This window comes from Narcine bancroftii, chromosome 5, assembly GCF_036971445.1.
Source record: "Narcine bancroftii isolate sNarBan1 chromosome 5, sNarBan1.hap1, whole genome shotgun sequence".
Classification (NCBI taxonomy): domain Eukaryota; kingdom Metazoa; phylum Chordata; class Chondrichthyes; order Torpediniformes; family Narcinidae; genus Narcine; species Narcine bancroftii.
Genome location: NC_091473.1, coordinates 191282609 through 191308929, shown reverse-complemented (window position 1 = coordinate 191308929; position 26321 = coordinate 191282609). Strand labels below are relative to the sequence as shown.

The 26321-nt window shown below is 46.7% G+C and overlaps 1 protein-coding gene and 1 non-coding gene across 3 annotated transcripts; one reads left to right on the top strand and one right to left on the bottom strand.

Moving 5' to 3' along the window:
* Positions 1-887: 887 nt before the first annotated feature.
* ssr2 (signal sequence receptor, beta) lies at positions 888-16967 on the top strand. Of its 2 annotated transcripts, none has more exons than XM_069940401.1 (6): positions 888-939; positions 3453-3610; positions 5761-5859; positions 12662-12770; positions 14533-14610; positions 15879-16967. In XM_069940401.1, exons 2-6 carry the CDS (start codon positions 3453-3455, stop codon positions 15987-15989), a joined length of 555 nt encoding a protein of 184 aa, XP_069796502.1. In that variant the 5' UTR covers positions 888-939; the 3' UTR covers positions 15990-16967. The 2 variants fall into 2 exon arrangements, with proteins under 2 accessions (XP_069796502.1, XP_069796504.1); XM_069940403.1 differs by lacking the exon at positions 888-939 and adding an exon at positions 1991-2064.
* A 2110-nt stretch (positions 16968-19077) lies between these two features.
* Positions 19078-19149, bottom strand: trnag-ucc (transfer RNA glycine (anticodon UCC)). Its single transcript has one exon. It is a non-coding gene; the product is annotated as a tRNA-Gly (tRNA).
* Between the last annotated feature and the right edge of the window lie 7172 nt (positions 19150-26321).

Sequence of the window (26321 nt, the reverse complement as noted above, 5' to 3'; positions counted from 1 at the left end):
TTAGAATTAGAAGGGGGTTAAGGAAGTTAGTGGTAAGTTAAAGTTTGATTCTATTTTCATGTTTAAAGTTAATTAAAAGCAACTTTGTTTAAGTAACCATTTGTTTGGTGAATATCTATTGCTGCTGGTTTTTGGGGTCCTCTTGGCTCGCAACAGGTCTTAGCCCCATCTATCAATTAGGGCTCCGCTGGTCCCAATGCTACCTGTTCATCAATGCATGCAAGTTCGACTCATCCAGCGTCGCTCACGAGAGGTTTACTATGTAAAATGACTCCCTTCTCCTGCGTTATTTTGCATCGAGACTTTTTTTGTAACTAACAGATTTATTACTTGGGGCCAGCAGACAGCTTCTGTAAAGTTTTGTTTGATTTTTAATGAAGTTTTTCCTCCCCTCCTCCATCCAAAGACCAAGGTGTACTCCCAGCACATGCCCGGCGAATGAGGGCAATTTCACTTTATTCTATCCAACGGGGGCCATGGGGCAAGGTCAATCCGCCACTGGTTGTGTCTCTGCATGTTTTGCACCGAGGACCGGAGAACGTTGTTTCGAGGGGTTAGACTTGTGCTAATAGAGGGCAATAAACTTGCCCACCCCGCCCGTCCAACATCAGACCACTGCCAAGCCCCCCCATCGTGAGCATCCCCTTGCAGCCCCGAGTCCTCCTGGACGCAGCTGTCAATCATCACAGCTGTCCACGTTGCTCGCTCATTCATAAAAAAAGGTGGATTACGTGTCGCCTTTTTATTGGTCCATCCCCTCGGCCCTGTCCCGTTGGCACCGTCCGTCGGGAGATGTAGTTCTTTAGCGCTGTTGCGTAACGCGGATAGTCTCCAAAGAACTACAACTCCCAGGGGACATTGAAAGTTCTGGTGAGGGGCTTGACGTCGCTCAGGTCGGCGCACGCGCAGTGGCGCTTCTTTTTCCAGCCGGCGGAGAGGGTGAGTGTTGGGGTTCGTTCGCGGTTGGATGGTCCACCCTGAGGTTTTTTTCCCCCCACCCACGGGGTCGGGCCTAGGGTCTCTCCCCCCCCCCACCCAATCCTTGAGGGGGGGTGTTGGGTCTGGGCTCTTCCCCAATTGGGGAGGGTCGTTCCTGGGGTCTCTCCCTCTTATCCACGGTGTTAGTCCTGGGGACTTCCCCAACTCTGGGGGGGGGGGGGTTTTGGGCTTGAGCTCTTCCCCAACTGGGGGGGGTCGGGCCTGGGGCCTCTTCCTCCCCCCCCCCATCACGGGTTGGGGCCTGAGGTCTCTCCCCACACACGGGGTCGGGCCTAGGCCCCAATCCTTGAGGGGGGTGTTGGGTCTGGGCTCCTCCCCAACTGGTGGGAGGTCAGGCCTGGGGTCTCTCCCCCTTACCCACGGTGTTAGGCCTGGGGTCTTCCCCAACTCTGGGGGCTTTTGGCCCTGGGCTCTTCTCCAAGCCTGGGGGGTGGAGTGTTCAGGCCTGGGCTCTTCCCCAACCCCGGGCCCACCAGCCTGTTGATTAAAAACCTCAGTACATTTTGACCAGTGGGAGGAAACTGGAGCACTTTGGGGGAGGAGGAATCCACGTTGACGTGGGAAGAATGTACAAACTCCTTCCAGACGGTGCCAGATTTGAACCCCAGTCCTGATCGCTGGTGCTGTAACGGCATTTTTTATAACCGCTGCATCAACCATTCCACCACCGTGGTTACGATCATCACAACGTCCGCAGACTTCAAAGAAATGAGACTGTTCTCACAACCCTGATGTGCTTGTCTATCCCACTTCCCTTTCATGGTTTCTTAAATGGGCAGTGCTTTGCAAATCTACTTAATGGACAAACTCTAAGCCCACTCACTACCACCCACTCCAGGAAATCACAAGAGCACCAAGTTCCTCAGAGTCTACTTAACTAGTGACCTATCCTCGACCTACAACTTGTCGGGAGGGTGCACCGGTGACTGCGCTTTCTGAGAAGACTGAAGCGGGCAAGGCTTCCAACTTCCATCCTGTCATTTTTTGACAGGATCTCTGTTGAGAGCGCCCTGGCCAGGCTGCATCACAGTGTGGGTACGGTCGCTGCAGAGAAATGGATCGGAGGTCAGTCCACAGGGACCATCAGAGTGGTAGAAATCAATGGGAGCTCTTCTCCCCTCTCCCATCATCAATTGATCTACTGGGATTGTTGTTTGAATGGGGGGGGAGGGTGCATAATCGTCAAGGACCCTGCACACAGCACCTTTTAATAGCCCCTGTTGGGGAAGAGATACAGGGATATCAGAGCCAGCACCACCAGGCTTTTTCCCCCACTGTCAGTCAGAATGCTGAATGACAAAAGGAATCACTCACACTAACCATCCGAGACTCTAATTTTTACTGAACAATATTAATTTTACACACTCTCTCTCCCTCTCTCTCTAATCAGTTATCCATAGGTGCCAGATAAGTGAATTCGCCAATTGCTTGAGATTATGTGTTGCATAAGAGGCAACAATTTTACATTTTAATAATTTTTTTTTACCTCCTGGTATTTATTTTGTGATTTTCTTTTGCTGGTTGCTTGAATTCTGGGTGGCGGGGATTTTACTGTATATTTATCCTGCTTGTATATTGTTTGTGTGTGGGTTATATCTGGTTTTGTGCCTATTTGTTTTTCTCTGACTACTGGAGAACTCTTGCTGCATCGGGTTGTACTTGTCATAATGAACCTGAGCTCAAGAAGGACAAAATGTAGATTCTTCCTCTGGTTGCCCGCCCTTCAGACTGAATCAACCCTGGGACTCCGCCCCAACTGCATCGTGGAGAGTCCTTCGTAACAAGGACTTTAGCAAGTTTAAAAAAAAAGACCACCCACCAAAAAATAAATAGAACCACCCAGACAGAATGGAAAAATAAATGGTGACCTTCACACACTCCAGGCAGCTAGAAAGCTCTAAACCAGTGGTTCTCAACCTTTTTCTTTCCATTCACATACCCCTTTTAAGTAATCCCTTTACTATCGGATGCTCTGTGATGAGTAAGGGATTGTTTAAGGTGGAATGTGGGTGTAAAGAAAAAGTTTGAAATGTTTTAATCATCCTTAATTGACTCGTTATGTGCACCATTTCAGAATTCCAGAGGAAACGGGCCAATGACAATTTTTCTCAAGCAAAATATTTCAGTAACAATTAGGTCTCGAGCAGTGGTTCTCCCCTTCCCACCCACATCCCACCTGAAGCAATCCCTTACTCATCACAGATGGCCTAGGGATTACTTCAGGTGGGATGTGAGTGGAAAGATAAAGGTTGAGAACCACTACTCTGAACCTACGCTGGCTGCAAGAGTATACTCCCCATGAGTATACTCATGGGTTGGGGGCTGGGACAGTGATTGGTGAGGCATGGATTCCTGCAGGGACACCCAGGGCATATCTGCTTGTTGGCACCCCCCCCCGCTCCCCTCGGTCTGATTCTGCCGTGACTTATGTTCCTTCCCTGTCTCCTCCACAGATGAGGTGGCTGCTGATCGCTGCCTGTGCTGCGCTCTTCACGTCGGTCAGGGCAGAGGAAGGCGCAAGGCTTCTGGCCTCCAAGTCCCTGCTGAATAAGTATGCAGTGGAGGGTCGAGACCTAACGCTGCAATATAGCATCTACAATGTGGGATCCAGGTAGGAAGCATGTGCTGCTTTCCTCAACGTCAGCAATGAGACTGGGAACAATGCTGCTGTTACTAAAACTGCTAGAGAAAGGTCACGTCTGGAGCCAGCTCTGGTCTCTGCACTGGAGGAAGGATGGACTGGCTTTGGAGGCAGTGCAGAGGAGGTTTGCCAGGTTGATTCCAGAGATGAGGGGGTTGGCCTATGAGGAGAGATAGAATCTTCTGGGACTGTACTCACTGGAATTTAGATGAGAGGGGATCTTATAGAAACATATAAAATTCTGAAAGGCATAAATAAGATTGAGGGAGGTAAGTTGTTCCCATTGGTGGGGGAGACCAGAACGAGGGGACAGAGCCTCTGTCATGGGAGTAGATTTAGGACGGAGATGAGAGGGAACTGCTTTTCCTCCTCTAAGGGAGATTAATTTGGAATTCATTGCCCATTGAAGCAGTGGAAGCAATCTCAGTAAATATATTTAAGACAAGGTTGGATAGATTTTTACATTGTAGGGGAATTAAGGGACAAGGGGAAAAGGCAGGTTGGGTGGCGACGAGCCTCTCATCAGCTCAGCCGTGATCTCATTGAATGGCGGAGCAGGCTCGATGGGCCAAATGGCTGACTCCTGCTCCTACTTCTTAGGTAACGATAATGGCGAGATAAGGGAGATGCCGTGGATGTTGTGTATTTGGACTTTCAGAAGATGAGGTCACTTAACAAGACAAGGCCCATAGTGTATGCAACAGGAAACATACTAGTGTGGGTAGAGCATTGGCTGATTGGCAGGATGGAGGGATCACATTCTGGTTGGCTGCTAGTGGTGTTCCACAGGGGTTGGGGCCATTCCTTTTTATGTTGTATATTAATGATTTAGATAACGGAATGAATAGCTTTGTGGACGAGTTTGCAGGCGATGCAAAGATTGGTGGAGGAGCAGGTAGTGTTGGGGAGGCCGCAGAAGGACTTGGATTAGGAGAATGGGCAGGGAAGTGGCAAATGACATAGGTAGGAAAGTGTACGGTCATGCACTCTGGTCAGAAAAAAAAAAAATCAGCGGGCTGACTATTTTTTAAATGGGGAACAAATTGTAAATACCCAGAAGCAAAGGGACCTGGGAGCCCTCGTGCAGGATCGGCTGAAGGTGAACTTGCAGGTTGAGTTGTTGGTGAAGAAGGCTGGTGTTCACTTCAAGAGGATAAGAGCAGGAATGTGATGCTGAGGCTTTATAAGGCAGTGGTGAGGCCTCACGTGAAGAATTGTGGGCAGTTTTGGGCTCCTTGTTTAAGAAAGGATGTGCAGACGTTGGCGAGGGTTCAGAGGAGGTTCGCAAGGATGATTCCGGGAATGAAAAGGTTATTGTGAGGAGCATTTGACAGCCTGTAATCGATGGAATTTAGGGGAATGAGGGAGGGGATCTCTGAAACATCTTGAACGTTGAAAGGCGTGGACAGAGTTGATGTAGAAAGGATGTTCCCCACAGTGGGAGAATCTGGGACAAGAGGGCACATCTTCAGGATTGAAGGGTGTCCACTTAGAACGGAGACGGGGAGGAATTTCTTCAGCCAGAGGGCAATAAATCTGTTGCAACAGACGGTCGTGGAGGCCAAGTTGTTGGGTGTTTTTAAGGCAGAGATTGGTAGGATTAGCCAGGGCATCAGAGGTATTGGGGAGAAAGCCAGATGGTGAGGTTGAGTCAGAAAATGGATCAGCTCATGATTGAATGTTGGGACAGGCTTAATGGACTGAGTGGCCTCGTTTTAAATTTAGGCATACAGCACGGGTAACTGGCAATTTTGACCCACAAGTCCTTGCTGCCCAATTTACGCCCCATTGACCCACACCCCCGGTACGTTTTGAACGATGGGGGGGGGGGGGGGAGAATCCGGAACCACCAGGGAAAACCCATGCAAAGACGAGGGAGAATGTACAAACTGCTTATGGCCGGTACGGGATTCGAACCCGGGTCGCTAATCATGCTTCTGCCCCTACATCTCATGATCTAAACCCAGCACCGTTTACAGCTGCAAATTAACCCACTGACCCGTGCGCCTTTGAGAGGAAACCAGGGTGAGCTCTGGGTATGGGATGGCAGGGCAGGCTGTTGGTTCAAACCTCATCCACCCACTCCACGTTAATCCTCTAACCGGATCTGTCTCCAACAGTGCTGCACTAGACGTGGAACTTGGCGATGACTCCTTCCCACCCGAGGACTTCGGAATCGTTAATGGAATGCTGACTGTGAAATGGGACCGAATTGCTCCGTATCCTTCTTTCAGCCTGTGATGGGGGTGGGGTGGGGTAACAAGTCCTGGAAACCAGAGGTAAAACACAAAGGTCTGCAGTTGCCACGATTTTTTTTTTTTTTTTTTTTTTTTTTTAAATTTTTTTATTTTTCACACCATAAATCACAATAGCCATGATATACACTTTTTCTTTTCCACACATTTACAGTGACTTTTTCTCCCTCCCCCCTCCCTCCTCCCAAGCCACCCCCCCATCCCTCCCCCCTCTCATCCATTTTAGTTATACAATCTAGGTTGCATTAATTCAGTTAGACAATGTTGTCATTCAACAAAAATACACCAGAAATTCTACTGAGTCCATTTTTTTCTTCTCTTCTCCTTCCATCAACTTAGGTAATGTTTGTTCCCGGTAGGTTTTCGCTATTGTATTTAATGTAAGGCTCCCATACTTGTTCGAATATTTCAATATTATTTCTTAAACTATATGTTATTTTTTCTAATGGAATACATTTATTCATTTCTATATACCATTGTTGTATTTTCAAATTATCTTCCAATTTCCAGGTTGACATAATACATTTTTTTGCTACAGCTAGGGCTATCTTAACAAATCTTTTTTGTGCATCCTCCAAGTCAATTCCAAATTCTTTATTTTTTATGTTACTTAGGAGAAAGATCTCTGGATTCTTTGGTATATTGTTTTCTGTTATTTTATTTAATATCTGATTGAGATCATCCCAAAATTTTTCTACTCTCTCACATGTCCAGATTGCATGAATTGTTGTTCCCCTTTCTTTTTTACATCGAAAACATCTATCAGATACTGTTGGGTCCCATTTATTTAACTTTTGCGGTGTAATGTATAGTCTGTGTAACCAATTATATTGTATCATACGCAGCCTCGTATTTATTGTATTTCTCATCGTTCCAGAGCATAACTTCTCCCATGTTTCCTTTTTTATCTTTATATTTAAATCTTGTTCCCATTTTTGTTTAGTTTTACCATTTGTTTCCTCATTTTCCTTTTCTTGCAGTTTAATATACATATTTTTTATAAATCTTTTGATTAACATTGTATCTGTAATCACATATTCAAGGTTACTTCCCTCTGGTAAACTCAAGTTGCTTCCTAATTTATCTTTCAAGTAGGATCTCAGTTGGTAATATGCCAGCGCTGTATCTCCCGTTATATTGTACTTATCTCTCATTTGTTCAAAGGATAAGAATCTACTTCCTGAAAAACAATTTTCTATTCTTTTAATCCCTTTTTTTTCCCATTTTCTAAAGGCAAGGTTGTCTATTGTAAAAGGGAGTAGCTTATTTTGCGTCAATATTAGTTTTGGTATTTGGTAATTTATTTTATTTCTTTCTACATGAATCTTCTTCCATATATTGAGGAGATGGTGTAATACTGGAGAAGTTCTATGTTGTACCAATTTTTCGTCCCATTTATATAATATGTGTTCAGGTATCTTTTCCCCTATTTTATCTAATTCTAGTCTCGTCCAGTCTGGTTTTTCCCTTGTTTGATAAAAATCTGATAGGTACCTTAATTGTGCGGCTCTATAATAATTTTTGAAGTTTGGCAATTGTAAGCCTCCTTGTTTATACCATTCTGTTAATTTGTCTAGTGCTATCCTCGGTTTCCCCCCTCTCCATAAAAATCTCCTTATTATTTTCTTTAACTCTTTGAAGAATTTTTCTGTCAGTTGTATTGGCAATGCCTGAAATAAGTATAGTATCCTTGGAAAAATGTTCATTTTAATACAGTTTATCCTTCCTATCAGTGTTAGTGGTAGCTCTTTCCAATGCTCTAAATCGTCCTGTAATTTTTTCATTAGTGGATTGTAATTGAGTTTATATAATTGGCCTAGATTTTTGTTTATTTGCACACCTAGGTATCTTATTGCCTGCGTTTGCCATCTGAATGGGGATTCCTCCTTAAATTTTGAGAAATCCGCGTTATTCATAGGCATTGCTTCACTTTTATTTACGTTTATCTTGTATCCCGACACTTCTCCATATTCCTTCAATTTCTTATATAGTTCTTTTATTGATAGTTCTGGTTCTGTTAAGTACACTATCACATCATCCGCAAACAGACTGATTTTATATTCCCTGTCTTTTATTTTTATTCCTTTTATATTATTATCTCTTCTTATCGATTCTGCTAGTGGTTCTATAGCTAGCGCAAACAATAATGGTGATAGTGGGCATCCCTGCCGCGTTGACCTGCTTAAGTTAAATTGCTTTGATACATGTCCATTTACTGTCACTTTCGCTAACGGTCCCTTATATAATGCTTTAATCCAATTAATATACTTCTCCGGTAAACTGAATTTTTGCAATACTTTGAACAAGTAATTCCATTCTACTCTGTCGAAGGCCTTCTCTGCGTCTAAAGCAACTGCTACTGCCGGTGCTTTATTTCCTTCTACTGCATGAATTAAGTTAATAAATTTACAAATATTGTCTGTTGTGCGTCTTTTTTTGATAAATCCAGTTTGGTCTAAATTTACCATTTTCGGTACCTGTTCTGCTAATCTGTTCGCTAATAGTTTAGCTATTATCTTATAATCTGTGTTTAGCAAAGATATTGGTCTATATGACGCTGGTGAGAGTGGATCTTTCCCTTGTTTTAGTATCACTGTAATTATTGCTGTTTTACATGAATCTGGTAAGTTTTGTGTCTCATCAATCTGGTTGATTACATCCAGGAGGGGCGGTATTATTAGGTCTTTAAATGTTTTGTAGAATTCTATTGGGAGTCCATCCTCTCCTGGTGTCTTATTATTTGGTAAATTTTTTATTATCTCTTGTATTTCTACTGTTCCAAATGGTTCTGTTAATTTATTTTGTTCCTCTATTTGTAGTTTTGGTAGTTCAATTTTAGTCAAAAATTCATCTATTTTCCCTTCTTTCCCTTCGTTTTCGGTTCGGTATAATTGTTCATAGAATTCTCTGAAGTTTTCCTTAATTTCTTTTGGATTATATGTAATTTGTTTGTCTTTTTTCCTTGTTGCCAATACCATTTTCTTAGTTTGCTCTGTCTTAAGCTGCCATGCTAGGATTTTGTGTGTTTTTTCCCCTAGTTCATAATATTTCTGTTTTGTCTTCATTATATTCTTCTCCACCTTATATGTTTGTAATGTTTCATATTTTATTTTTTTATCCGCCAATTCTCTTCTTTTGGTTGTATCTTCCTTTATTGCTAATTTTTTTTCTATGTTTATTATTTCCCTTTCCAACTGCTCTGTTTCCTGATTATAGTCCTTCTTCATCTTGGTTGCATAACTTATTATTTGCCCTCTAATGAATGCTTTCATTGCGTCCCATAGTATAAACTTATCTTCCACTGATTCCGTATTTACTTCAAAGTACATTTTTAATTGTTTTTCAATAAATTCTCTAAAATCCTGTCTTTTAAGTAGCATGGGGTTTAATCTCCATCTATACATTCTTGGAGGGATGTCTTCTAGCTCTATTGCCAATAACAGGGGTGAGTGGTCCGATAATAGTCTAGCTTTATATTCCGTTTTCCTAACTCTCCCTTGTATGTGGGCTGATAACAGGAATAGGTCTATCCTTGAGTATGTTTTATGTCTAGTCGAGTAGTATGAGTATTCCTTTTCTTTTGGGTTTTGTTTCCTCCATATGTCCACAAGTTTCATTTCTTGCATTGATTTAATTATAAATTTGGTTACTTTGTTCTTCCTGTTAATTTTTTTCCCCGTTTTATCCATATTTGGATCCAAATTCAGATTGAAATCCCCTCCTATTAGTATGTTCCCTTGCGTATTAGCTACCTTCAAAAAGATATCTTGCATAAACTTTTGATCTTCTTCGTTAGGTGAATATATATTAAGTAGATTCCAAAGCTCTGAATATATCTGACATTTTATCATAACATATCTCCCTGCTGGATCTATTATTTCCTCTTCTATTTTAAATGGCACATTTTTGCTAATTAATATAGCCACTCCTCTTGCTTTTGAATTATACGATGCTGCTGTTACATGTCCTACCCAATCTCTCTTTAATTTCTTGTGCTCCAATTCAGTTAAATGTGTTTCTTGGACAAATGCTATATCTATTTTTTCCTTTTTCAGTAAATTTAGTAGTTTCTTCCTTTTAATTTGGTTATGTATTCCATTAATATTTAGAGTCATATAGTTCAGCGTAGCCATTTTATATTTTGTTTATCTTCTCTTTCCGTTTTTCCATCATTACCTTTCCTCCTTTTCCATTTCTGTTTTCTTATTTTCAACTCTTTACCAGACAACATTCCTACAACATCCAACATTTTCCTTATTCTCCTATTTCTATCTTCTTTATCCCCAGTCTCCCCTTCCCCTCCTGAGTTGCCCTTTATCCCTTGTCGGACAACCACATCTCCCCTCTCCATTTGGATTTGCGAATCCATTCGCAAGCGTCAACTGATTTTGCAGTGACCGCTCTTTTCCCCCCACCCAGCCCCCCCCAGAAAAGATTTCATTTTTTATATGTCACAAAGGTCACTCTTTTAGTTCCCTCCTTATTCTCTCTATTCCATTACCTTCCCTTATTAATTCTTGTCTATACTTTCTGCAGTTGCCACGATTGAAGTAAAAACACAATGCTGGAGAAACTCAGCAGGTCCTTTATATAAACAAAGATAATCATCTGTATCTTTATCTTTGCCATCCAGGTAATCCCTGACTTACAACCTATGCAACTTGTGGCCGACCGTACATATGATTGAAAATAAATAGATAAAAAATATGTAAATATAAAAATTACACTTTTGGGGTGAAAATAGGGGCCCATCTATGGGAAATAGTGCCTGTGGCAGGGGTGGCCAACCCCTCACGAGAGCTGGCCTTAGTGGCAGCCCTGTTGCTTTTGACGAATGATAAAGCAGAGACGGTGACTGTCTGCCGTACGTCCACCGCGAGATATTGAGGTGGCCCGCGAACCAAGTCACCACCCAGCTCACAAAATGGCCGGCCATCGCAAGGGCCCTGCGTGACCTGCACGGCGGGAGCGCCAGCCAGTGGGAGGCCGACGCTGCGATGATGTCACTCCTGTCAGAGGCAGGGAGTAAATACAAACAGAGCTGGCTGAGCAATGGATCAGTCTTCGGCTCAACTGTGCATGTGGCGTTTTCACTTCACACCTCTGCGCAGCATGGATGCTATGATACGACCGGACGTTCAAAAGGGAACATGGTCGTAAGTTGAGGTCTACCCGTTTGACCTACTGCATTTCTCCAGCATTGTGTTTTTACCTCATCCATTTTTGTATTTTACTCCTCTCTGTTTTCCTCCCGTTGGGCGGTTTAAGTGGGATGATTTTCTCAGAATCATGTCACAAAATTCGTTGTGTTGCAGCAGCCAAATTACTACAAATTAAATTTTCAGAAAATAAGCGCAGAAGGGAACACGAGGCCGTGTCTGTGGTTCACTGTCCATTCAGGGATCTGATAGTGGAGGGGAAGGAGCTATCCTTGTGCCACTGGGTGCTCGTCTTCAGACTCCTGGACCTCCTCCCTGATGGTAGCGTGGCCTGGGTGGTTTGGGTCCTTGAGGATAGAGGCTGCTTCCTTAAGACACCACTTCTTGTCGATGTCCTCGATGGGGAAACAGGCAAATACACACAGGCAAAGCAACTTCACACCAATCGTGCTGGTTAATGACTGATAAATCACCTGGACAATGAACATTTTGGCTTCCTGAACACTTTGTGTCTATGGAATTTGGACTGCTGATCGTGAAAATCGCCTGAAAACATTCCTATCACGTACCGCTTTTTAGATCCAGTCTTATTTTTGCGATTTCCCGTCAATCTACTTCAACCTGTCATTGAAAATCTGTTTTCTGCGTTAACACACTTGGATTCCAGGCAGAGAGGTCACATGACCCTCCACAATCCACCTCTCCTTCCCCACCCCACCCCCCCCACCACTGATCTGAGCATCAAAAAATGGTGAAAGGTTTCTCTGTGACATGGCGACCGTGGAAAAGCGGTGTTGGGGCAATGAGTCCATCGGCGCTGGCCGACTATTTGTGGACACTGACGCGAGAGGCATCAGATGCCAAGTACAAATGAAAATCAATTTAGGTCAGTTGAACGAACGCAGCTTGTCGACTTCACGATTAAGCCCTGCTAAATTCGATGGAAGGTGAGGTTTCTCCAGTTTCCCACGTGATGCAGCAAAATCTGAAGAGATCTTTTGTGTTCAGCTTGAAGTCGTCTCTCATAATCCCAAATCTTTATCAGGAAGCAGACCTGTTGAAGAACCGCTTCTTCCCCCTCCACCATCAGATTTCTGAATGGACCACAGATGGCTCCCTCACCTTCTCTTCTTACGCACTAACATTTTTTTAAAATGTAATTTGCAGCAATAATCACCCCTGAAATTTTGTGGCAAATAAACGGATTTAATGACACTTTTTGTAGATTTTCAGCATGGTAAACAGGCCCTTCCAGTGCACGAACCTGTTCCAATTAGCCTACAAATCCCCGTACTTTTTTTTTGAAGGCTGGGTTGAAACCGGAACTCTCAGAGGAAACCCACGCAGACCCGGAGAGAACTTAGAAGGTCCTTGCAGACGACGGCGGGTCGCTGGCGCTGTGACCACACCATGGACCAGGTCTGTGTCAACGAATTCTGATTCTGGAGCACCCAGAGATCACATTGGAAGCTCCAACTACGCCTGCCGGGTGTAGAGTGCATGCATGTGGTGTTAGGTGCCACATGAGGCAGCGAGGGGGAGAAAGATTGATGCTGTCTTTTTAAAAATTTCCTGTTAACCGTTTGGCCCTTAACCCCTTCCATCAGCGCAAGTAACGTCACCCATACCGTGGTGCTGCGACCACTGAAGGCAGGTTACTTCAACTTCACCTCCGCGACTGTCTCCTACCTCGCTCAGGAGGGAGGTCCAATGGTGGTAAGTATCACATTAGGAAGGATGGCCCCTTAAAAAAAAAAGGAAGGATGGCCCCAAATCTCAGGGAGAGGGGTGCCCGGGTTTCGGATTGAGCGCAGTTGTGTCGGAAGGGGAAAGTTTGGTGGATTCAAAGAATAGCAGGGCTGAATGAGAAATAGCCTTTATTGAAACACGCGTAAGGGGGATCACATCAGGGATAACACACGCAAGTCTTCTCAATCACACAACACAGTACAAGCAGCCATCATGGTCATTACTGCTTACACTCTCTGAAGCACAGTAAAACCCAGTCACATTGGACTCAGCACTGTTTATACAAACATATCACAGCCAAGAACTACAATACGCTACCTGGCGTTCCTTGTCTAACTTGGGCATGGCTCAGATGCTATCTACAACAGCCCTGATCCCTATGTGGTGCGCACCTTACCAGTGACTCCAGCGCTGTCCACAGCAAGGGTTTGTTTCGGGCCCGAAGAGGAAAAGAGGCAAAGCTATTGGAATGTATAGTCCAATAAGATGGAGGGTCCCCACCGAGGTAATCACAAGGCGATTTAGAGGGGCCTATGGTCAGGTGTGTGCACTTATGGATGGGGAGAGCCCAGCCTCGATTTGCAGGTGATGTGACTTCCGACTAGATTCTGGGTGGAGAGGTCTCGTTACCTCCACCAGGTTCCAGATGGAGACGTCACGTGACCCTCCGCAATTCACGTCCCACCAGGTGGAGAGGTCACATGACCCTTCACAATCTACACTACAAGCACGGACCATTATTCTCCATGGCTCCACTGAATCTTATTTCAGGAAAGCTGTTCTGCATGGGGTCAAAAAATAAACGTCACTTGGGGAGCCAGGGTCAACAAAACCATTTTAATTCTCCACCAGAGACCACCCCCCCTGTGATCCTCTCTGCTCGACTGCAGTAGTTCTCAAACCTTACCCCCCTCCCTCTCATCCCACCTTAATCAATCCCTTACTCAACACACAGCACCAATGGTGTAGGGATTACTTAAAGTGGGATGTGAGTGGAAGGAGAAAGGTTGAGAACCACTGCTTCTAAACTTAAACATGACATCATTTGAGAGAGCCAAAATAGGTGGATTAGAATCTTTCCATTTAAATAAGATGCTCTTCTTGCCAACAACGTAGCCAGGGCTGCAACCCGATGTGTGGAACTTGTCTCCACATCTGGAAGTGTTATTCCAAAAAAGAACAGTGGGATGGGTTAGGTTGCAAACTGATATCCAAAACTTCTCCAATTTGGCATGACCAAAATGTATGAGATAGAGAAGCCATTTCTGATTTACATCAATCTCAAATTGAAACGTTGGAAAAAAATACCAGTCAATTTGGCTTTCGATGTAGTCCTTTACCAACCATCCTATTGACCAGTTGTCAGAACATTTTAAAAACAAATTACCCCATAAAGGTTTAAATTTTATTAGTGTATTTTAAAATAAATCTGTCAGCTCCTTTCAACGGGCGTTTAAAGCCCTTTCAGAGCCGATGGCCGGACAGGGTGATTGGACCCCGCGGGGGGAGCGCTGAGACTTCGCTGTCAAGGTTCAGTCTTTATACATGGCGAGCTTTGCACCTTTAAACTTTGGACTTCATACGTGGCGTGTAAGACAACCCCTGGTTTTGGGGCAATGTTTTAAAAGTTCAAGAACTGTCTTGCACGCTGGCGTATACGGAATCTCGTCCGTCAGTGAACCGTGTTGGTCGAAGGCTCATCATCATCTCCTTGTGTCTTCACCCTCAGGTGGGCTACACGAGCGCCCCTGGGCAGGGCGGTATCCTGGCTCAACGAGAGTTCGACAGGCGCTTCTCCCCTCATTATGTGAGTGTCTGGGGTTTCGTGAGGTGACATCATCCTTTGCCTCGACAGAGCCATGCTGTTCGAAGTGTGCTTTCTGCCCCATTATTCACCCACTCCAGCAGAGGGACTGATGCCCCCCCCCCCCAGCTCAGTCAACCATAGAAAATTACAGCACAGAAACATGCCCTTCAGCCCTTCTCGTCTGTGCTGAACTATTTTCTGCCCGGTCCTTACCCCCTCCCGTCCAAATGCTTCCTAAATGTTAAAATTGAACCCGCACTCGCCACTTCAGCTGGCAGCTCGTTGCACACTTCCACCTCTCTCTGTGTGAAGTACCCCCTCATGCTCCCCCTAAAATGTTCCCCTTCTCCCTTCACCCACGTCCTCTGGTTTGAATCTCACCTACTCTCAGTGGTAAAATCCTACCAACATTTACTCTGTCTATCCCCCTCATAATTTTAAATACCTCTATCAAATCTCCCCTCATTCTTCTACACTCCAGGGAATAAAGACTTAACCTATTTAACTTTTCCCTGTAACTCGGTTCGTGAAGTCCAGGAAAGTTCCTTGTAAATGTTTGCATCTTTCTATCTTATTGATCTCTTTCCTGTAGTTTGGGGACCAAAACAGCACTCAGTGCTCCAAATTTGGCTTCACCAATGTCTTGGATAATTTCACCATAACATCCCAACTCCTGTTCTCAATACTTTGATTTATGAAGGCCAATGTGCCAAAAGGTCTCTTTACGCCCCTATCCCCCTGTGACGCCACTTTCAGGGAATGATGTATCTGTATTCCCAGGTCCCTCCCTTCTACGCACTCCTCAGTGCCCGACCATTCACCGTGTACGCCCTTTCTTGGTTTGTCCTTCCAAAATGCAGCACCTCGCACTTGTCTGCATTAAATACCATCTTTCCAGCTGGTCCAGACTCCTCTGCAAGATTTGGAAACCTTCCTCACTGTCCACAATGCCTCCAATCTTAGTGTCACCTGCAAACTTGCTGATCCAATTGACCACATTATCATCCAGATCATTTATACAGATGACAATGATGGTGAAGCTTTCCCCCCCCCCCCCCCGACAATTCCTACTCCCAGTGTAAGTACAGTTACCATTTGTGGTCTTAAACTGATCATTCTGTGTATTAATTAGGCATTGGAAGAGTGAGTCTCAAGCAACTGGAAAATACTCTTATCCGGCATCTCCCAATCCAGATACCAGGAGTTTGACTGTACAAGGTTCCCTTGATTGCGGTTCTGATTATTTTTGTTTGAATCTCTCTCCCCAGTTGGACTGGGCCGCCTTTGGGGTCATGACCCTTCCGTCCATCGGCATCCCCCTGCTTCTCTGGTACTCGAGCAAGAGGAAGTACGACACGGCCAAATTCAAGAAGAACTGAGGTGCTTGGGCCTGTCAGGTGGAGGCTCGTTCCCCTGTTGCACGCTGGAGCTGCGATGGACCTGCCCCCACCGCGGGTGCGTATCGCTCCCTGCATCATCTCCGCCCCTTCCATCATTGTGACGCGGAACGGCAGTCACACTTCCACGATGGGTCCCCGAAACGCGGAAAACACTGAAAAGCTTGTGGGCCTCCAGCACCGCTGAAATCCTCCTCCTCTCCGGGAACAAACACTGATTAGAACCTCTGCTCAGGTAATTAGTCTCCCTTCGGCTCTGGGACGTACCTGCAAGCTTGCCCATCTTCCTGCCACTGGTCGTTAATTCTGACGGGCCCGGAGAACTGGTGACTTCTGACAGGGAGACCACCAATCAGTCCGTTTCGGACCATGACGACCTTTCTTCATGCTGGACTTGCGCCCCCCCCCCCCATCTGGTTTACCTTTCAGTCCCATAGGTGATGGTGATGCCCTCTCAACCCTTTGGACCCTGGCCTGTGGGTGAACCAGAGTTAGTTGATCAGTTCAGTTACAGCTCCCACATTCACTGCCCTACATTAGTCCTAGATAGCCAAACAACATTTTCGAATATTCATACCTTAACTTCCAGTACTTGAAGCAGCTGTGTTTACCCCGACCTTTGCAAAGATACCTTTACAGTACGAACACCAGTTCCGGGTATAAAACCAGACACGGAGTATATGAGCTTGTTGGTAGCACACCCAAACCAGCATACAGAGGGTGAAGAGTTCCCTGCAAAGCCTTTCGCTTGGGTTTTGATTTAGAGTTTGGAGCAGGACCCCCGCTCGGCGCAAGTTCAATTCCTTAGGCAATTTCTCTTTCGAAGAGAGGGTTTCTGGACCACATCAATATGAATTTTGGAGGGCCAACGTTGAGCTCACATAGTACAACAGGGTTATGAACGAAATTTTTGTACCTTTATGAAAAGGTCTTTTTTAATAAAACCACTTTAAAATGAAACTGTCTTGAAGTTCTCTTAAAAGTCGGATACAGAATAAGATCAAAATCCCATTGCACAAAATCGCATTTAGTGTCATAAGGCAGACAGATTCACCGTTGGCAGAAATTGCCTTCCAGTCAGGGAAAGAGAGCCCAACCCCCCCCACCATCCCGAGTCGCTGAGTGTCCGAGGATTCCCCTCCAGCGCTCTCGCCACCTTCAGTCCCAGCCGTCCCTCCGACACGATCGGGAAACCTTTGGCACTCCGTGCCCCCGTTCCAGTACCTGGTCACCCCTGGAGCCAGCCTCCAGCAGTTCGCAGCCTGGTGCGAGTCCTTGGTCTGCGGTCGCCCGCAGCCCGTGCGGGCACCTCCCTCGGGTCGCCTGTGCGGTTTCTTCAGCCGCAGAGTCCCTAGCCGGTCCGCAGCCGTGGTCACCGTCCCGTGGTTCTTCTCTGCTTTTCTCAAGTGGGGGTGGTGGTCTTCCCATTCTGTGGTGCCCTGGGCCAGTCCTCTGCTTCCCCAGGGTCTGCAATCCCTCGTGGCCGGTGCCGAACACAGGCGCCTCCATCTCGGGCCCAGGATCTTTTGAAAAGAACTACCCCCGGCTCCTTTAACAGGTCGCTTCAATCCCATGCGGAGCCGTCCGTTGTTGGACTGGGCGGTGGAACCCTGCGGAGGAGCGCTGTGTCTTCTCTCCGTGGGTCCGCAGCAGCAGGACCGCCAGATACCTGCAGGGCTGGATCTGCTGGTAAACAGTGCAAATTTTCAAACAATGCAGTCCTGATTCCTAAAGGAATCACTGAATGTGCAATAATAATAATGTTTGTTGTCACACATGACCTCACGGGTACCAGTCTTCATCGAGGACGTCTACAAGAGGCAGTGTCTTAAGCAAGCAGCTTCTATCCTCAAGGACCCCCTCCACCCAGGCCCTCTGCTCCCATCGGGAAGGAGCTCCAGGAGCCTGAAGACGAGCACCCAGCAGCACAAGGACGGCTTCTCCCCACCCCCCGCCGTCGGATTCCTGAATGATCGATGAACGACAGACACTGCCTGACTTTGACTGTTCGTGCGTGATGGTGTACAAATAAATATTTGCCCTGTGGTGCCGCAAAACATTGAATTTTGTGACTCGTTCATGACAATAAATTCTGATCATATCCAATTAGCACCTTTTTGACCGGGGCGGCCAAACCGCAGCTCGCGAACCGCATGCGTCTCTTTGACATGATGTGTGGCTCTCGGAGCTCCTGACACCCTGACTGGATACTCTCGCCACGTCCCTGGTCGCCCAACTGAGCTCCCGGCGCCCTGACCACGGACTTACCGCCCAGTCCCGCCCATCTAAGCTCAACACGCCCTGACCACGGACTTACCGCCCAGTCCCGCCCATCTGAGCTCCCGACGCCCCGTCCGTGGACTCTCACCTTGTCCCCGTCTGCCCATCTGAGCTCTCAACATCCCAACCGGGTACATTTTCCTTTCTCACGGTCCTCTTTTAGACCGAGGACTCCTTCAAGGACAAATTAAAAGGAGCAAAATCAAAGTTTTGAGCCCCCATCGAAGCAGCCACTGGACCGCAGGCAAAGCCAGCATGCGCGTAATAGTCGATCCCCTAAAAATCGGCCACGAAATTCGACTGTTACACGCGTAAATACGGGATGCGCGCGTCTGGAAACGAATGAGCAGTTGACAAACTACACGCAGGCTATTATCAGGTCTTAATATTTACGCCCCCACCCCCCTGAGCTCCTCCAAGCCACGCCCGTCGCTTCTGACTGCCGCACAGACCCTGCGGTTCAGCCCACGCATCGGATCGGTCGGGGGGGAGGACAAAACTTTGCCCAAACTTTTGCTCTCTGCGCAACTTTCTGAAGTCCCGCCCCCCCACTACGGCGTGCTCTGATTGGTCCGACGGCTCTCCAATCGGAAGCCGGCCGCCCTGTCAATCATGCAGGCCCGGAGCGAGGGCAGCGGCGGGACTGGGGGCAGTGGAGGTTTCCAAGCTGCTTTGAGAGATGATTCACTTTGCAAATTAATTGGAGCGCGGAATAATATTGAAGTCAAATTATTCTTCATAAAATCGAAGGGGGGGGGGGGGGGGGAAGGAAAAGAAAAAAAAGGAAGTCTGCGATGGCCGGGAATCGAACCCGGGTCAACTGCTTGGAAGGCAGCTATGCTCACCACTATACCACCATCGCGCTGTAAAAACAACCTCGCTCGATCCCTACAACCCGAACTCCTCCCTCCCGGCCTGTGGTTGGTCAATTCCTTTTTTTATTTGCTGAACCAGTACATTTTTGCAAAGAAAAATCTTTTTTTGTTCATTTTCAAATATCAGGTTAATTGAAGCAAAATCACTGTCCAGAGAGCTGAGACACCGTGCTGTTCCGCTGGGTCCAAATGCCCAGGCATTGGTTGTTTAACCATATAAACACACACCCACACACATTAACTATAGCATGTCGAATGACCCAAAGACTTGTTGACTCAAACCAAGGCTTCAATCAGGAAAAGACTGGAGTGTATTACAGCACGGTGGACCAGTCCAGACTGACCTGGGTCTGGTTAGAAGCAGCCCTTTATGACCCACCATTAGGCGTGGCTATGACTCTCAGCCAATCACAACAACTATAAGCAAATGTACATTGGTGATAGTATCCTGTACTATCTATCACACAAGCCCTCTCAGCCCCTCTAGTCCGTACCAATTTAAGTGAAACTCCACTAGTCCCACCTACCTGCTCCCTGCTCATAACCCTCCAATCCCCTCACATGCATCCTCCTCTTAAATGATAGAATTGACCTTTTCCAGAAGGTCATTCCACTCAGCCACCCCTCTCTGAGTGACAAAGCTTCCCCTTATGTTACTTCTAAAGTTTTGCCCTCTCACCCTTAACTTATGACTCCTCGTTCCAATCTCCCCTATCCTCAAGGGGAAGAGCCTATAAACATCCACTCTATCTATTCCCCTCATAATTTTATATATATATATATATATATATATATATACAGTGCATATCACATGCAGGTGAACCGGCTCCGTGTTGTGATGGCCGCGGCTGCTCCGCTGCCATGTCAAGATGTTTGGGCACCCTCATGGCCGGAGGGACCCTGCAGGCGCTCTTAGCTGCGTCGTCACATCACAGCCAATGCGGAGGCGGGACTTGACGGCCGCCTCATAAAGCGCAGTGCAGGCTTTTTGAATTAAATCAGTTGGAAACTAAACTGACTCCAGCTCGTGGTTTCTGTCCGTGTTTCCTCTTCGTAGCCACTGCTACAATAGCACACAAACAGGCCAGTTCGGCCCTTCTCGCCCATGCCGGACACCTTCTCCCACCTGGTCCCACTGACCCACACTCTCTACACCTCTCTCGTACCATATACCTAACCAACTTTTCCTTAAATCTTAAAATTGAACCCGCATCTACCACTTGAGCTGGAAGCTCATTCCACACTCCCGCCACCACCCTCTGAGTGAAGAAATTCCCCCTCATGTTTTCCCCCAAACCTTTCCCCCCTTCAATCTCCATCCACGTCCTCTTGTTCCGAATCTCTCCCACTCTCAATAAAAAAAGCCCGTCCACACTGACTCTATCTGTCCCCCTTATAATATTAAATATAAAATCAACCCCTCAGTCTTCTACGCGCCAGGGAATAAAAGCCCCAGCCTGCTCAACCTTTCCCTATAACTCCAACCCTGAAAAGGCAGGTCGGTGGAGATGAGCCCATCATCAGATCACCCATGATCTCATTGAATGCTGGAGCAGGCTCGATGGGCCGAATGGCTCCTATTTCTTATGTTCTTGTGCTCACCAGCTGTTTCACCCTTGTCCCATCGCTGCGCTGTGAGAGGAACTTTAACTCTCTGGTTTGTAGCCGGCTTTTGGGCTCCATTTATTCTGACCTGTGAGCCCCACTGTCCAGTGTACGCAGGGTGTAGAAGGAATTCCTCAGATAGGGTGGGAGATAGCCAGGCCGATAGCTTCCAGGAGTGAAACATGAATGCTGAGATTGTAGTAAAGACTCCAGTGCACAGGAGGCAGGATAGATCACCGACATTTCGAGCCTGAGGCCTTGCTCAAGATGTGAGCACAAAGCAGGCAGGGGGCTGTGTCCTAAAGGCTGGTGAAAAGGGAAGAGCGGGTGGGGGAGGATTACTGACTAACAGACACACAGTGTAATCATATATACTTATAAGAGTCAAACCTCATATGTTAGGACAAAAAAATCTGGAATTTTCCATATATCTCGTGTAAAAGTCGACTCTCATCCCTTACCTTGGCCCTGGACGCCCGCCCATTGAAAAACCTGATGCCTTGGACGCAGACTCTCGCCTTGGCTCCAGCCGCCTGCCCACCAGAGTTTCGGACGCCTCCAACATGGACTGACACCTCAGCCCCGGTCGCCCACCGATGATGCGGATCCCTGCCTTTGTCCCCACCACCCCCTTTCCAGCATCCACGCCGACTCCCTCACCAATCCCCCCACCAACCTCAGCCTCCGCATGGCTGACACCGCTGCTGGATCCCATAGGCTCAACCACCCCCTCACACCTCTCCCTACTCAACCCCCATCTCCCCCTTTGAGCTCCCGTTTTCTTCCTACTGTGACAGATTATATTTTATATTGTTTTAAAGGAGATAAATTGTGTTTTTTTTAGTGTAGGTCACACACAAACACTTCACACCACAGATTAAAATGCCAGAGCTCTGCTCCAGCCAGACAGTCCAGGCTCCCTTTGTAAGGACAATGGAAACTGGTTTGCATTTGGTGTTAATTGGATGTGTTGTGGATTATTGTTTTGGAAAGCAACAGATGGATGGATTCAGAAGATCAGGTCTGGTGCCGCAGTCTGTCGGAATGCAGTTTGCTGTTCTAAGAGGGTCATGTAGTTTTCTCTGAGTGAGTGAGAGAGAGAGAGAGAGAGAGAGAGAGAGAGAGAGAGAGAGAGAGAGAGAGAGTTCAGTTCTACAGTTCAGCAGCAGCAGCTGGGACTGGAACAGGACAAGCTGGTAAGCTTGTGGAAAACCCCATTTTGAAGATGGTTTGTGAGTTCTGAGTTCAGCTTGTTCAAAACCCTTCTGGTCCAATCAAGAGGAGATGGCCTGGCTGTATAATGTTTCGCCTGAGATAAGGGAAACAGAAAAAAAAACTCTGTGGGGACCTGAAGGAAAGAGGTTATCATCTGGAAAACCCCAATGGGGGCAAGTTTCTTCAGCAAGATAATTAAGTGGCCAATTGGAAGGAATCAGTTTGTGTCCAATGAACAATTAATCTTTCTCTGGAAACCGACAAGAACCTCCCTGAGTGGTAACCATGTACCTTTCAAGCCCCAGAGCCTGGTGACGATGCATAAATGTTAAACTCTGTGCACAGTATAAGAATTGCCTGATGCTGGTGAACTTGGAGGAGTGAGAAGTGAAATTGGGCTGTGAATCAAATAACTTTTTTGAACTTACACACACATTACATACAAGTGCACAGAATTAGAAAGGGGTTAAATTAATAGTAATAAGTTAAAGTCTGATCCTGTTTTTATGGTTAAAGAAAATCAAAAGTAACTTTTTTTTAAGGAACCATTTGTTTTGGTGAATTTCCATTGCAGCTGGGTTTTGGGGTCCTCTGGGCCTGTCAAATTTCACCCCCGTCCCCAATGCTTTGTGTGTTGACTTCAGTCTGCAAAAACTTCCTGTTTCACTCTTATGCTTTGTGTTCCATGGTAGGACGTATGTTTTGATGTGCAGACTTCACATTTAATTCAGTGTTTTGTCCTTTATTCCTTTGGAGATTGTTTGGACTGGCTATGATGTGGTATTTTGGATTCTAGTGTGAATTTCAGCCCCTGAAAGGTTGTATCCATGTACCAGCCGACCCCGTACATTAAACATTAAATTTTCCACCAAATTCGACAAGTGTGTGTATATATATATAAAATATAAATGTATATGTGTATTAATGGTAACTGGATATAAGGTGACAAGTAGGAATTGATTGAGGGTAACATTTAGCTCCGTGAAAGGTGACAGGGGGAAAAGGGGAGAGAGAGGCAGAGCTGGGGGGTGGGGATGGAGGGGAAGTCGGGGATTGGGTTTAATGGAAATCGGAGAAGTCCAGGTTAATGCCACGGTTTAAGGGCGCCCACACGGAAGATGAGGTATTGTTCCTCCAATTGGCGGGTGGTCTCAGTCTGGCAGTGCGTGACACGTCAGCCAGGAACACTCTGGGCCTCAGAGGTTTCACGGTCAGAGTCTCAACCAGTGGAAATGAGCTGTGAATCCAGTCACGAGATCTCACTTTAAACGGGCAGACAAATGCAACGCTGGAGTGCGCAGCCTCTCGAGTTTCTCTAGCACTGGGCTCTTACTTCAATTCCAGTGTCTGCAGACTTTCGCGTTTTACCCCATGTGGTGCGATCAATGGCCACTTGCAGACATGAAGGAAGAGCCAAAGGCCTTGATCAGAAGACCCCAGACGTGCCTCTACGTGCTGCTGGCTCACGTCCAAGGCAGGTACAAGGGAGGAGATCCAGGCTCTAGGCCTTCATTAGGGGATCTTAGGGGCTACAGGTACAGAGGGCGGGTCAGCCCAGCGAGGACCTGCCTGCACACTGTGTTCCATCACCTTCCAATGGGCTGACGAAGTTCACGGTTCCCCCAACATTTCACGGCAGCGGCCAAAAGTAGCGGTTGAAGGCCAATCACATGACCAGGGCAGAACCCATTGAGCCAGGGGTTTGGATCTGGGGCTTGGGCTGCCAATGGCTTGAACTATACAGGCCCTTCGGCCCTCAATGTTGTGCCGACCCATATATTCCTTCCTTTAAAAAAAATCTTTCCTACCTTGTAACCTTCTATTTTTCTTTCATCCGTGTGCCTAAGAGTCTCTATTGTTCTACCCTCCACCATCACCCCCTGGCAATGCATTCCAGGCCCCCACAACTCTTTGCATAAAATAACTTACCCTGATGTCTCCCCTAAACTTCCCTCCCCTCACTTTATACAGACGTCCCCGGTGTTTGCTGATCCTGCCTCGGGAAACAGGTGCTGGTCCGTCCTCCTTCCTCTCAGAATCTTGTTGGCCTCTACATGATCTCCTCTCATCCTTGCTCTGCTGACCTTGATGTTTCCCAATCCAGGCCACATCCTGGTAAATCTCCTCTCCACAGCTTCCTCATCCTTCCTAATAATGGGGTGACCAGAACTGAGCACCTAAGTGCGGTCTCACCAAAGATTTGATGTGACCTTTCGACTCCTGAACTTAATCCCCCTATTAATGAAGCCCAGCGTCCCTTAGAACTGCATCCAGAGGCTGGGGGAGCCCTGGAGGTGAATCCATGGGCAGTGGATGTCTTGGGGAGGGTTCTCTATCTTTGATTTTTCAGGGGCGCCAGGCAAAACTAATGGCAAATCTTTGTTTTGAGGCCAAAAGGCATTTTTGTGTAATATCCGATTACTGTTTTGTGTTCAATAAATAGTATCAGGAAGAGATCAGGGTTAACAGAGAGAGAGAGAGCAGACTTCCCACTAACTGAGTTCCACAGGGGCCTGTTTTAGGACCCCTGATCTTAGTGATTTTTATAAATTACCTGAACAAAGAGCTAGAGGGATGGGTTAGTACATTCACAGATGGCATGGTTGGAGGTGTGGATAGTGTTGAAGGTTCTCGTGAGCCACAATGGACAGGGCGCAGAGTTGGGCAGATGGAGTTCAACCCGGATCAGTGTGAGGTGCTGCATTCTGGTAGGCCACGCTTTAAAAAAAATATATTTTTCACCTGGTAGGCCACACTTGAAGGCTGAGTTCATGGTTACTTAACAGCATGGATGAACAGAGGGACCTTGGGGGCCAAAATCCACACATGCTGTGCAGGTCGACAGGATCGGTCAGAAGGCCGATGGGATGCTGGGCTTCATTAGTCGGGGGGGAGGGGGTTGAGTTTAGGAGTTGTGAGGTGATTTTGCAACTCTATGAATCTCTGTGAGACCACATGAGTTCAGTTCTGGTCACCTCATTACGGGAAGGATGTTGAAAGTGTGGAGAGGGGGCAGAGGAGATTCACCAGGATATGGCCTGGATTGGAATTTTTAAAAAAATGTTTTAGACATACAGAACAGCAACAGGCCCTTTTGGCCCTCAAGTCCGTGCCACCCAATTTACACCCAACTGACCTACAACCCCCGGTACGTTCTGAAGGGTGGGAGGAAACCCACGCAGACATCGTGAGATTCGAATCCCAGTCCCTATCGCTGGCGCCGCGACACTGTTGCACTAACCGCTACGCCGACCGTGAGGCAAGGTTCACGGAGCTGGGACCTTTCCCTTTGTAGCGAAGAAGGATGAGGGGAGACTGAATGGAGGTCGACAGGATTCTGAGAGGCACGGATAAGGTGGACGGCCAGTGCCTTTATCCCAGGGCAGGAGTGACAGAGGACATTTTACAAAGTGAAGAGAGGGAAGTTTAGGGGAGATGTCAGGGGTTGTGGGGGCCTGGAATTTGTTACCAGGGGTGGGGGTTGAGGCTGGAACATTAGGGGGTATGAGAGGAAAATGGAGGGTTACGAGGGTTTAGTATTTTTTAATGGTAGGTGTATATGGGCTGGCACATCGTGGGCTGAAGGGCTGGGAATTTCTTTAAAAAATATTATTTACAGCACTTTAGAAGCTGATTCCAGCCATTTAAATCAGTGATGCCCAATTTACACCCAAATTGATCCTGTACATTACAGCAATCCCATGATGTTATCCTTTCCTGGTTAAATGGGAAAAGGAGGCTGCCACAATTGGATGAGTGGGTCAGGGAAACGGGGATGAAGGTTTGATCTACTACACTGGATCTGGGGGGTGGGGCGGGAGGATGGGGGCTGAAACTCATTAATGACTTGTTCCCGGTGCTGTCTGGCATGGCCTTTCTACAAGAGTAAACAACAGGGCCAGCTTCGTGCCTGGTCTGAGCAGTGGGGCGCCACGTCCGAAGTGGGATGCTTCTCACTGGGTTGGAAGTGGGGTGGGAGAGGCAGCAGAAAGGGATGGGTCACGGACTGGGAACCAAGCAGTCACTGGGTACACATCCTGTCCGCCCGTTGGAGCACATAGGATGTGCATTTTGATGCACACACCCTATATCAATGTTTGAATTCAGTCATTCCTTTGTTTGTTTAGAGCTCATTTGGACTTCTGGGAAATAGTTATTTGGATTCTCGGGTGAACGTCAGCCCCTCAAGAGTAGTATCCAGCTCGACACCATACACTGAACATGGAAATTCGACTATTACCCGAGAATGTCAGGTAGTCGGGAGGTGAGGATTGAAGCAAAAGGGAAGGGAAAGGCAGAGCGAGAGGAAAGATGAGGGGGAGGGTGGGGGTTAACAGGA

Excerpts from the sequence above, each read along its gene's own strand:
- ssr2 (XM_069940401.1), top strand. The coding sequence starts at position 3,453 with ATGAGGTGGCTGCTGATCGCTGCCTGTGCTGCGCTCTTCACGTCGGTC. Across the intron at positions 3,611-5,760 it reads ATCTACAATGTGGGATCCAG|TGCTGCACTAGACGTGGAAC; the intron begins GTAGGAAGCATG and ends TGTCTCCAACAG. Across the intron at positions 14,611-15,878 it reads GGCGCTTCTCCCCTCATTAT|TTGGACTGGGCCGCCTTTGG; the intron begins GTGAGTGTCTGG and ends CTCTCTCCCCAG.